The sequence below is a fragment of the Eptatretus burgeri genome, chromosome 1 (genome assembly GCF_056783735.1).
Source record: "Eptatretus burgeri isolate ZD-2024b chromosome 1, Ebu_testis_v1, whole genome shotgun sequence".
NCBI lineage: Eukaryota > Metazoa > Chordata > Myxini > Myxiniformes > Myxinidae > Eptatretus > Eptatretus burgeri.
Genome location: NC_140961.1, coordinates 154591290 through 154605296, shown reverse-complemented (window position 1 = coordinate 154605296; position 14007 = coordinate 154591290). Strand labels below are relative to the sequence as shown.

The 14007-nt window shown below is 37.9% G+C and overlaps 1 protein-coding gene across 1 annotated transcript in view; it reads right to left on the bottom strand.

Annotated features, from left to right (window-relative positions):
* LOC147035795 (extracellular calcium-sensing receptor-like) overlaps window positions 1-2260 on the bottom strand; it is a 56606-nt gene extending 54346 nt beyond the window's left edge. Inside the window, exon 1 of the mRNA XM_085869547.1 lies at window positions 1904-2260. Coding sequence (XP_085725673.1) covers window positions 1904-2199 — 296 coding nt within the window. The 5' untranslated portion in view covers window positions 2200-2260. The remainder of the gene's footprint in view (window positions 1-1903) is intronic.
* Window positions 2261-14007: the final 11747 nt, after the last annotated feature.

Below are 14007 nucleotides of genomic sequence, written 5' to 3'. Positions count from 1 at the left end.
AAGTCTCATAACCTGAAACAAATCCGGAGCCAGATGTTCACCAAAATCGAAAGAATTCATCCTTTTTAGACAACCATCTTGTCCACCAGGTTTCACCCAATTCCGTCCCTAACTTTTTGAGATATCCTGCTCACAAGCAGAAAGACAAAGAGACAAACAGGCAGGTGTGAAAACATAACCTCCCATCACCTCCAGAGGTGGAGGTAACGACTTGGCCAAGTATCGACGTAATATATGACAAGACGTTTATATTATGTACACTGTGATAAAATGTCACAGGCTATGTACAAAAAAAAATGGAATACAAACGGCAATATCGGTTATATCTTATTGTGCTGGACACCAGAAGGAAATAAAAAACACTTCTTTTTCAATAATGTAGAATTTGACAATCAATCGTTTTTATTAAAAAATGTTTTACTCAGATGGAAACAAATATGTGATATCCCTCAGAAAAAGAAAATATAAACCATCGAATCATGTTTATTTTCATAACTTGCAATTATACATGTCACAATAATGAACATTATCAGTATTGATACAAACTAAAGTTCTTTGTTTATTGTCATGTTTGTGGTCAAATGGGATTACTTGTATCTGTTTTGCTGATTGTTTTTTCTTATATTAAATAAATATAGATTTTTTTAACATTTCGATATATAATTTTCATTTGTGATTTTTATTTGACAGTATTTTTTGTCAGGTACACGATTTTAAATTGATCTCAAAGTTAATAAAATGGTGAAGTGTCATTTAAAGATTAAAATTACTTAGACCAAGAGTATTGTGATGAACACCTGGATGCAGTCATGGAAAAGTGATCTTTGTGAGAAAATAAGAACTTGTAATTTTATCCATTAGTTTCCTCAAGAAAAGGGTTTCGAAAGAATTAAAGCAATACTAACAATTCATGTTGGGAGAAAGTGGCAAAACCATTGCATTAATAGATAAAAACTATAAAATGGCAGAACCAGTGCATTAATAAATCCAAACTACAAACCTTCAAAAAAAATTACAAATTCCAAACGATAAAATGGCAAAACCACTGGATTCGTAAATCTAAACTATAAAACGGAAAAACCAGTGTTTTAATAATTCCAAACGATAAAATGACAAAACCAGTGTGTTAATAAACCAAACAAGCCTGGTGTTGACTTAGTGGTAAGGGTGGCAGCTTGGGATCCTAAGGTCCTGAGTTCAAGCCTCGTTGGTCACTGAATTAAAAATACACCAGGAGGTTGACTCAGCCTGTCATCCTTCCGAGGCGGCAAAATGAGCAGCAGTGTACTGGTAAGGGGGCACTGCATCAGCAGCATAGCTGCATCCCAACCAATGATGCAACCAGCAGCCACAGGCTGCACTCGATAGAGAGAGAGAGAATAAACCAAACTATAAAATGGCTAAACCAGTGTGTCAATAAATCTAAATTATAAAACGGAAAAACCAGTGTTTTAATAATTCCAAACGATAAAATGGAAAAAACGGTGCATTAATACATCTAAACGATAAAACGGAAACACCAGTATATTAATCATTCCAAACGACAAAACACCAAACCAGTGTATTAATAAATCCAAACTATAAAATGGCAAAACCAGTGCATTACAAATTACAAACGATAAAACGGAAAAAACAGTGTATTAATAAATCCAAACTATATAACGGAAAAACCAGTGTATTAGTACATCGGATTATTGAAATCACCAGAAATATACAGATTGTAATGATAGAAATATTCAGAATAAAACTGTATTATTCGATTCACTTTTTAAAGAGATTGGATTAAGAATACATTTCCTTGGATCTGTTTTTGTATCACAGCCAGGTAAAGAAAAAACAAAGAGAAGAATAAGAAAAAAAAGAAAGATATTTTCGGAAAAAAAGTGCTTGATGAATAACTTACTCAGCACAGATGGCAGGTTGAGGGCCAACTTTTGGATTCAATGGAGCAATGTTTGCTCTCCTATGTGAAGGAAACAAACCACCGAGCATTACTTGACCAGGTAGAGATATTCCACTGGACATGTGATCAATGTTGACGTCACATGCACTGCAAAAAAATGTCCTGGAATGTGGAGGAAACAGAAATGAGAAACACAGAAACAACAATGAAGTTGGAATCCAGGAAAAAATCTTTAAATACTGGAATGCCTGAAGAGGAACACTTTCACTTCTCTCATATCTCTTAATCCAATCCATTACAAGTCAGAAAAAAATGACAATAAGAAACTGCAATGTGAGAAATAGCTCAACTCAGAGAATTGCGTTTCAAAGCCAATATCTCTTTGTACAAGACAATAAATACTCTTGCTGTTTTCAGAAAAGCATAAGCCTAATGGGACTTCAACTGTGGGGGATTATTTTGGAAATTATCGAAGATCTTATGAAATTGAACATTTGTTAATTGCCGAGCATTATCAGGAGATATTATCAAAATGTGCTTCTACTCTGTGCACAAATAAATATGCAGTCAAATTAAGAAAAGTTCATGATGATTATTCTAGAAATGTCTCTCGTTGATCGACCAGAGTTGCTAATCTCATGAGAAAAAGGTAAAGTGAAACAACTCAATTCAAACTGAAGAGATTTCAAGCAGAAACAAAACTGAGGACCTTCCACACAAATTCATCTTACCTTTTCGAATACAAGATTGAGGAATGTGGAAGAACTAAAACACAGAAAGGAATAAAACACCAGAACAAGAAGAGCATAGTGGGAAGAGGGGGAAAACATTAAGAACACAGTGGAAAGGGGGCTTTTGGTTTGGGGTTGATTGAAGTTGATGTGAAATCTGCAGCTCATCCTTCCACCTCAATCAAAGCTAAGTTTTCCAATCTGGATTCTTCATATATTTCTGGTATATTTTCATCCCTGTGTTGCTGTTTGTGTTGTTGTCCAATTTCCTTATTAAATCATACCCTGTTGTGCTATCTTGTCAAATTAGTTTTTGGATAGCTCAAGCCTACTCTGAGCCACTGCCAAACTTGCTGTTTATTTATCACAGAAGGCGAAGCTGGGTGGCAAACCCATGGAACAATGTAACATTAGGGTTTTTTCAGTGCTTAGGTTTCAGCAAATTTGAAATTTGAATTTAATTTTGCTCAAAGTCCAAGCAAACTTGAAAATTTTGTTGACACCTTGGGTGATGGAGTTACTTGTGAAATTCAAAAATACAAATTAATAAGTCTTTTGTAACATGGTTTGTTTAATCACAATGTCATGTTTATTTTCTTTTTCAAGAATCCATGCTTATTGTTGCCCCGTCTTTACTTGTGACATGTCCTTATCAACAATCCCGACCATGTGTCTTTATTTAATACATGTTCTAAAGTCTTATAACATATGTGAATAACAGTAGGACAAAAGACAAATTATATCAACTGCCTCTTACTCCATCAATGTAACAGTGTGAACAAGAAAGGGCAATTGGAGATTAGAGACCCTTGCCAGGACTTGATTTTTGTGGTGTATTATCGGAGGAAAATAAATGAAAGGATGTACTAAATGAAAGGTTGTTGGTTACATGTTTACAAGTAGAGCATTTGGACCTGTAATTTACAAAGATCAAATGGTCTGAAGGTCGAAAGGTTGAAAGGTCTGAAAAGGTCTGAATGGTCTGAAGTGACTAAAGGGTGAAATTTAAGGTCTAAAGGGTCAGAATTGTCTGAAGTGGACGAAAAAGGTCAAAAGGTCAAAGAGGTCTCCAGGGTATTAAAAGGTCTGAAAGGTTTTTCAGTCTAAAAGTTAGAAAGGAGTCTAAGTGTCTTCAGGGATCTAAAGCCTAAGAGGATCTAACGGGTAAAATGGAATATATGGGGTCTTATTGTTCTGAGGGATCTTAAAAGGTCTTGAGGGTTGGAAAGGCCCTTAAAGGCTCATAAAGGGTCTTCGGGGTCAATAGGGTTTTAAAGGATCTTGGGAGTGTTTAGGGTATTAATGGTTGTAATGTTCTTAAGGGTCTAAAGGGTCGTAGAGGGTTTTGGGGGTCGAAAACGTAATTGGGGTTTAAAGAGTCTTGGGGGTCTGCAAGGGTATTATTGTTTCTACGGGTGTTATGGGATTTTAGGGGTATTAAAGGCTATAATAAGACTTTCATGGTATTTGGGTTCTAAAGAGTCTATGGGTTCTAAAGGCTCTAAAAGGTTTTAGGGGTCTTGTGGAATTTTATGGGTCTTAAAGTCTTCTTGTTCTTTAGAATCATTGTATTAATAGGACTAAAGGGTCTTAATGGTCTTCGGGTTCTAACGGGTATCATGTAATTAATAAACATACTCACGTTCTATGTGGACAAACAGACAAACAAATGAAAAATCACTCATAGAGTGACAATTGGCGAAACAAAATGGCACTGAGTCGAGCGCATACATCTGCCAGGCTGAAGAGTTTACATTTGCATCCCACTAATAGGTCAGATCTGAATCCTGGACCTTCACAAAAATCGAATCGGCTTGTTCTTGTCAACTAACCAACTCATCCACCAAGTTATGTCATAACTCGTCGACAACATTTTGAGACATGATGCTATACATAGTTTTTGGCCCCATCTCTCAATGGTGAAGAGTCACCTAAAAACTTCTATTATCCGGATCTGCATATGAATCGACACCAAAATTCAACCGAATTAGTCCTTGTCACACACCCAATCTGTCCACAAAGTTTCTGCAGAATCTGTGCATAACATTATGAGACATCGTGTAACATATCAGTTTGAGCCACATCACTCAATGGTGAAGAATCAGTTTAAAACTTCCACTATCCGGATCCATATCTTCAACAAAATCTACGAATTTTGTCGTGGTCACACACCCAACCTCTCCACCAATTTTTTTCTGAATCCATCACAATTTTGGGATATCCTGTTCACAAATAAACAGACAGTGGTGAAAACCTTACCTCCGTCCACATTTGCTGATGGACGTAAAGATGGAAGAAATAACCATATCGTTTGGCTTAACAATTAGCAAGTCAAGAAGTGAAATAATTTTTGTGTATGAAGAACAAGTCTGAAGACGACAATGGTTCACGAGCGGTATTTGACGATGCAGATTGTTTCAGAAGTCAAGGATGAGACAATGTGATAATTTTTGACCAAGTTATAAAAATGATCAACATAATGTGGTACGGGTGACAGGTGACAGATGAAAAATGTCAAAAACCCGGTTTCGTTTCACAACTTTCAAAATTTGATCTTTGCATAAGCTTTAAAGGTCAGAAAACAATGTTGTGGACATTAAAATGAGGAAACAGGATACGTGCTATAGCTCATTGGAGTTAGTATGGCAAAGAAGGTCGAAAACCAGGTTCGATTCCCACAACTTTGAAAATTTGACCTTTGTGGCCTTTAAAGGTCAAAGGTCAAGGATTATGACCTTTGGTGCAAATTCCTTTGGAACATTTCATGAACAATATAATGTAATATAGGCTATATAGCATTTCACACTCCTCTGATTATCATTACTTTGATGAAATCAGCGTAAAAACAATCTTGAAGGGGGCGCCACGAACAAGGTGTTCGAGATAGAGCAAAATGGTTTCAAGACTTTAGGTGGGTAACGACCTCAAGATTATGCATAAAAAAATATTGTCTTCTGAGCTCTCAAAGTTTTGGCGGTCGTATGACTTTTATGTCAAAATTCGGAATTTTCTAAGTTTTTGACCTTGTGACCTTGACCTTGGGATGAAAATGAAAAATCGGACAATGACAAGTTTTAGATAATTCATGTTGCTATTCAAATACTGAAGAACCAATTCCATTCAGTCAATTCCCTCGGAGAAGATATATTTTTAATCCAACTACCCCCTAAAAATGGCTATTTTTTGGCCGTGGCCCCGCCCACAATGGGCCAAGCATGTCCTCCTCCAGGAAAACACAACTAGTCATTGATATCGAACACATAACCAAGTTTCAAGATCGGATCAAAGTCCACAGAGTTCTGCTCTGGACAGACAGACACATACACTGACAGACAGACACACAGACATAACGAATATAGTGGTCACTCTGGCTGGCGCTTGTGAACCAATAATGGATTCCTTTGGAATGCATTTGACCAGAATCTTGCGAAAGATAACATTGGATATATTTTTTTTGCAAATAAGAAATGAAGATATCAGAGAAAGACCAACAAATTTAAGTGAGTATGAGATATGTAAATATAGACTGAAATGGTTTCTTCACATTGAAAGGAGGAGGAGGAAAGACAAGTGAAAGTTGAAAAATAAATCAGGATAAATAATGGTTTGTCCTCGACACAGAGGGAAGAAATAGTGATGAAGGATTTAATTGAAGCTTGAATTACAGTGAAAGAAGAAGCACAACATCGAGCCCATGATCAAAAGTGTGGAGAGCTGTGGTTCAAGCCGTATAATGCATAGCTGCGGAATGATAAAAACCAACAGAAGAATTATCTTTATTCACCTCAATAACCAACAATGATATAGAAATGACGCAATAAAATACAATAAATATTGTAATTTGAAAAAAGGACAAGCTGTATTTGAATGATATTATCTGACTTTTGCCAAGAGCTCAAGATATAGATGTTATCAGCACTTTGAAAACGATGAAAATACACCAATTTAAATTGTGGAAAGAAAAGACGTTTTTACCTTGACTTTTAATTCCACATAAAGACTATAAATATTACAAATAAGGTTTAAAATCAACATAAGTCATGCACTCGTATTCCTGGAGCAAAAGTTTACGACTTGTTTCTTTTTTTCAGCTTGAATGCAGAATAGCATTTTGGAACAAAAATGCAACTCAGAATCCCAAAGGCAGTCCCAAGCAGAGCAAACATTTCAGAGGCGGTGGAATATTTTCCCTGTGTACTTGCATAGGCTGGAACAAAGGCCAAACATATGAGAGAGCAGACCAGCATGCTGAATGTAATAAATCTTATCTCTCTGAATGATGGGGAAGATTCAGAGATTTTCACAGAAAAGCATAAACATGTTAGTATCAAGAGTGCCAGGTAAGAAAAAGCACTGATTGGCCAAACAGGTGATGAATCTCGACACTCCATTATGACCGTTCCTGGATTTGCCCATGTATTTTTCATTGACTTTGTGGGGTTCCATAAGACCCAAGTGATACACAATAACAATTGAGGGCTCACACCCAGCAACACGAAAACTCGTGGATTTACTCTTCTCAACATTATCCAGAAACCAATGTCTGCAGGTGGATCTGGAAAAATATTTCTGTTGAATCAACTCTGATGAGATAATCACAGATGTTATTGAAAGGAAGAAAATTATCATTTGTATTGGTTTGTTTTTTCAAGATAATGTGTGTGAAGTCGAAGGAATACGTCAGCTTTGAAAAAGAGGTGTCTAGTGTTGGAATTCTTACCTGCTCTGATCTAATCTGTCTTCGATGGGCCACTTGTTGTTTTTCCAGACAATGGGGATCCATCCTCGAGCACATATGATGTCAAGGTGAAAGTCAGGTCCAAAATATATAAGTAAAGATTTCATGTTGACTGAACTAACACAGTCCCTTGACCAATCCCTTCGATTTCCTTCCTGTATTTTTAAGAAGTAATCTCCACTCTCTCTATCTCTTCTTTCTCTTTCCTTTGCTTCCCTCACAATTAGTATATTTATTATGTTGCTGTTGAATGGTACTGTGCAATACACACTTGCCAAAAATGTGAAATGTATGTAATTGACTATGCTGTTTTTAGTGATTTGACTTGAAATTATTTGAAGGGATAGGTTGGGGAGGAGGGGGGCACTGAAGTTGTTTTTTTAGAATATGTACAGGGTATTCCAAAAAGATTGATACAACTTTGACTTCCTGCCGTTTCTTTTGTTTTTTGACCGATACCTTTTGCGTTTCAGCGTTTGTTGATGTCATTGTTGTATTTGTTCCCTGGGATTTCAGTTCTATAGCTCAACAATGCCATTGCAAGTAAAGCAGAAGAAAAAACTGGGGGCTCTGTGGTATGAGACTAAATCATACATAGACACCCGTCACACAATGTTGTTGTGGTTGTTGATGGCACCGTTCCAGTGGAAATGGGCTTAATCACTGAATCACATCACATTGATCCAGTTTGGGTACCGCTTCATCCTGTCACTGAGTCAATAGCACATATCCAGTCTCCTTCTCATTTCATCTTGACTCAGTTTATGCCGAATTGAGATGATGTATTGGAAAAGCTTCAGTTCCTTAATGAGGATATGCCAGGCTAATGTTTGTTTGATGGTGAGTTCCCGGGAACGCCAATGGTGGGACTTCTTGGGACTGTCCTTAGCAGAATCCCTCACGGCATCGATGTTGGCTTGGCTCTTGGTTAATGATGCAGGCTGGCCACTGTAACCTTGTGCTCAAAATGTTTCACAAGAAGTTAAATGGAACAATTTTGTGGGTCCATCATGTGTTCTAAGGTCGTATTCCTGGCAGAACCTCTGGCGGGTGTCTACATATGATTTTGTCCAATACCACAGAGCCACCACTTTTGTCTTCTACTTCACTGTCAATGGCATAGTTGAGCGATGGAGCCAGAAATCCCAGGGAATAAATAATATAACACCAGCAAACTCTGAAAATGAAATTGGTATAGGTAATGAAACAAATAAATGTCAAGAAGTCTTGTTTTGACTTGGAAATGATTGAGGGGATAGGTTGGGGAGGAGGGGGGCACTGAAGTTTTTTTTTTACAATATGTACAGGGTGTTCCAAAAAGATTGATACAACTTTGACATCTTTCCGTATCAATGTTTTTGAAACACCCTGTATATTGAAACTGCTGCTTTTTTTCGTTATTTTTGGTTAATAGGTTGTGTCTATAATTTATATTCTGTGTTATGTATTTGTGATACTATTGTTTTATATCTTACTACACGACCCGTGAACCCGTTGGGTTCCCGTTGTGACAGCGGTTGAAAAAAATCATTTCCAAAAAAAAAAAAATATTAAGAGAGAGCTCCAGTGAACTATACTGCTGAGGTTGTTTGCATTGATCAAATACTCCCGAAGAGAACTTCACTGAATCGGGAATTGATTTTTTTTTTTTTTTGCCCGATTTGAATGTTGGTATTGCGCGGCAATGTGAAAAAAAAAACCCTGAGAAAAGAAAGTCGAAGAAATTGTTGTGCCTAATCTTATAAACACAATTTTATTTATAAATGAACACGGAAGTATTAGATCAAAATGGCGAAGTTTATTTTATGCTTTAAAATAAATCGTTCTTTGTCTGTACTAAATGTTTGAGATTTTTTAATAAATCATTTCAAGCAAAAAAAACGCGAACGATACCACTGAGGTTGTTTGCATTGATCAAATTCTCCTGAAGAGTACTTGACTGAATCGGGAATTGATTTTTAAATAATTTTTTCATCGCCCGATTTTAACATAACTTGACACTGAACACCGCACGAGAATGGTGACTAAGATAAGCAGAAATTTTTTGCGCTATCGTGTGCCGTTTTGGCTGTATTTTGGGAAAATACATACATACATACATACATACATGCATACATACATACATACATACATACATACACACAGACATACATACAAGATGAGAGTTTTCGTAAATATAGATGTATTGTTTTTTTTCGTAAAAATATTGTATGGAGAGTTATGAAACCAAGTCAAATTTTCATTATTGGACAAATATATATTTGTTTGAATTGGAATCAATTTCAGTGGAAATTTGAGAAATAAATATAATGATGTATTTTGTGTCAATGACCATCTTGCATCATTCTACTTCATACTCATCTCAGTGATCAACCGGCTTGAGAAAAGTCTCTATCATGAGTTTCAATCAGATGATAATGAATTGCTTCTTAATATTGTATTATTCATGACAATCGTTTTATTTTGCAAGCACAAGAAAAGGGTGTATTTTAATTGGCTGTCTAATCTATACTAATAAATGTCAGTGTGTGTCTCTTCCATAACTCCAAAACAATGAAACCTAGCAGCCTGAATCTTTGCATGCTTACTTAAGGCCCGGTCACACCTTGACGTTTTAGCCATGCCGATTTTTGAATTTTTTTTCTAAAACGCTGGCACACGTTGAATACGTTATGGGTAAGTTTTGATAACATTGAGAGCATGCTGAAAAACACTGCCATACGTCATTGTAGGTTGGCTTTAAACGTTGTACTTTTTGGTTGTCCTCAAATTTTTTCATGCTTGAAATTTCACGACATATGCCGGCGTATGACTCACACGTTCCGCTACGCTGGCCACAAGTTGTATGCATGGTCTGCGATCGTTGACAGACGTCAACACATGCAACTTGTAAGTTAATCATAAGTTGAGACACGCCGAGGTAATGTTTAGCGTACCCGAAACTTATTTCTAAACTATGACTAACGTGTTGTTGGCACGTTACGCGATCGTTGCCACACATCGACAGACGTTACTTTTAAGTTACTCATAGGCTGAAAGACGTCGGTATAATGGATCGTCCTTGCGTCAGCGTCCACGGCCACGGCCAGGACACTTATTTGCAGCATTCTTCAAACTTTTCTTCGGCATGACGAGGATGTTCACACATCGATGTCTAGCTTGGCTATGATTCCAATTGTCCATCGGCAGCGTCTATTTAATATAGTCGAGTTTGAGCGTTTTAACACGTTCAGAAGAAACGCTTCAAATTTCCAAACCCCAGCATCAAAAAACAAAGGCGAGTGACAGCAATTTAAATCGTTCATTATAAACAATGAAAATAGTTGAGTGGTACCGTTTAAAAGTCGTTGAGTGTAAAAAAATCCAATTGTTGAGCGCAAGCGTCGACTTTCAAAAGTGGAGTTTGAGCGATTTAACACGTTCAAAAGAAACGATTAAAATTTCCGAGCGCCAGGGTCAAAAAACAAAGGCGAGTGACAGCAATTTAAATCGTTCATTGTAAACAATGAAAATAGCTGAGTGGTACCGTTTAAAAGTCGTTGAGTGTAAAAAAAATCCAAATATTGAGCACAAGCGTCTACTTTCAATAGTGGAGATGCAGCCATTTAAATCGTTGAGTTTATCATTTAAATCGTTAAATCGTTAAACGCAAGGACGATCCAACATAACCCACACCCTCCCCCTCACACTCACCTACTACTGCCAACATGAACAAACTACTACTAATACTAATACTAATACTAATACTGATACTGATACTGATACTGTTACTGCTGACATGGACATCGACTCAAAAAGGACTCGAAAACACTGTTGGGTTCCCCTTTTATGAGCAGCATTTTTATATACCAATTCCCCAAATCGCTGGGAACACGTCTTTATATGGCAGTTGTAAGCTTGAAACACATTGATTTATTTTTTTTGTCGACCGGAAGACGTCATTGGAATACGTCTACATACGTCAATGTGTGTTGGGACTATGTAAAGAATTGGTTCAAAGCACGTCAAACATAAGTTAGAAATAAGTTTTGCGTAAAAAAAAGACATTACTGCGATGTGCTTCGACTTATGAGTAGCTTATATGTAGCCTTTGTGAACGTGTGTAAGCGTCCACATATCGTGTGTAAAACTTATCCCCATCGCATGCGGAACGTGTGTCATACGCCGAGTACGTCGTAAAATTTTGAACATGTTTAAAATTTCTTGACGTACTCTACTTACTACGATGTATGATAGCGTGCTTTAGCGTTCTACTCACGTATACCAAACTTACTCATACGGTATTTGACGTGCCCCAACGTTTTAGACACATTTTTCTTAGGTCGGCATATGCTGGCAAGATTGCCAAGGTGTGACCGTGATGTTGACACTTCCATTTCTACGGCAGTTATGATTCGAATCGTTGTGCGTCAGCCTTTTAATAGGCTACGTCACGACATCGTCGGCGATGCGTGCAACGCGCTATGCCTAAGTTAGACTATCGTTGGGCATCGGTTGTGTAGGCTGACAACAGGTTCAGCATTTGATGGTATAAGTTATCTATAACACAACGAAACGTTCTGTGTCTGATACCAATGCGTTGTACATAATACCAAGTCGCTATGAATACGTCCGAATCTTTAAAAAAAAAACATCAAAAGTTCAACGTAAGCCAGCGTTTTAGATACATTTTAATACATTGCCATCGCTGGCTAAAACGTCAAGGTGTGACCGGGCCTTAAGGGAGCTCCAAGGAAGTCCATGAATGAAAATTGGGTGTTTAGGTTAAATAAAACACCCCTTTTGAAGATGATTAACGGCCTTATTTAGTTATTTCCTTTACCAGACACATCCTCGGGCACCTCACCCTCGATGGAGTCTTAAGTCCCATCCTGGGTTATCTTAATAGGGTATTAACCATGTTTTTTTGGCCTGCTCAAACATGACTTGACTTGGAACAGACTGCAACAATATTAAACGACAAAGTTTATTTCCCCACTTTCCTCCCTCATATTGTCCAATCCCTGATCATCACAACTATGAAAGACTGGATACATTGCATTGCTTATAAACACCAGAGATGCCAGCGTTTCTGGCTTTATTTCATTTCCCCATATGCCATAATCTCAATAATCTCGTAAGATAATACAAATTACAAAATTTAAGCTCCAAAAATTAAACTTAGCAGCAGTTTTAAATACTGAAAAAAGTGTTCATGTGTCAAATTTGGACATATTTGACATTTTGGGCATCTCCCAGCGGTGTTCTTGATGATGGAACAAGTGATCGCCAAACCAGACATTAGATATAATTTGAGTTTTGCGGATTGGTTCGTGTGGATTAAATCATTTGAAATCTGGAGTGAAATCTGAAAATGTCAATAAATCTGCGTTGTTTAGTTTTTGTGGGTATGTGCATTTACCAATCAGCTTGCTGTCCTGTTCAGCCATTTAGCTGTTCCTAATCAAACATTTCATTGGAGTGCTTGTTTGAGTGCTTAAGCTGCTTGCTGAGAGAACTACATTCAACAGTGGTATATTTTCTGTCCCGATTGGGATGTACAGTCAACAGTTGCTCTAAGGTTTGTGGTACATATACCTCATACAGTGCAGCACACTCCCTCACCTCTATGGCATTCTGTGTCTCCCGATGTGCCTGGGCATTCTTCATCTCCGGACGGTGTTTGGCTCCGGCCTTTTCCAGGAAGTGTTTTTCTCTGGACCTGTCCAGGAGTGTTTGTTTGTGGGCATGTCTGGGCAGTGTTTGTTGCCGGATGTGTCTGGGTTGTGTTTTTCTCCGGATGTGTTTGGGTTGTGTTTGTCTCCAGACATGTCTGGGTGTTTTTTGTCTCCGGATGTGTCTGGGCGGTGTTTGTCTCCAGAAATATTTGGGCAGTGTTTGTCTCCAGACATGTCTGGGTGTTTTTTGTCTCCAGATGTTTCTGGGCGGTGTTTATCTCAAGAAATGTATGGGCAGTGTTTGTCTCCAGACATGTCTGGGTGGTGTTTGTATCCAGACTTGTCTGGGCGGTGTATGTCTCCAGAGATGTCTGGGTGGTATTTGTCTCTGGAAATGTCTGGACGGTGTTTCTCTCCAGAAATGTCTGGGTGGTGTTTGTCTCCAGACATGTCTGGATGGTGTTTGTTTCCGGAGTGTGTTTATCTCCGGACATGTCCTAGCGACTGTTTTTTTGGTGATGGACTGTTTTTGTCTCTGGCCATTAGGCTTTGCATTTAGGGTGGCTGGCTTGGTATCTTTGGGTCTTGAGTTTGAGCCCCACTGGCTGCTGAATTAACACCATTAACATCAATTAATTAACTGGCTGCTGAGCCCCACTGGCTGATGGCTGCTGTGGGGTTGACTCAGCCTGTCATCCTTCCAAGGTCGGAAAAATGAGTACCAATGTACTGGTATAGGGGCACTGCATCAGCGGCATAGCCATACCCAAACAAAAATGACATCTTCCTTGCAACCAAACTTACATACATAAGAAGAATATCTCTTGACATATCTTGGCAGTGTCCGTCTCCAGGTGGTATTTATAGTATGACCGGAAGAAAATGGATTTCAGATTTTTTTTTTCCATCTTCACTGTTATTCTTTGCAGAATCATTTTGATAAGACAGTCTTCTTCTTCTTTCGGCTGCTCCCGTTCG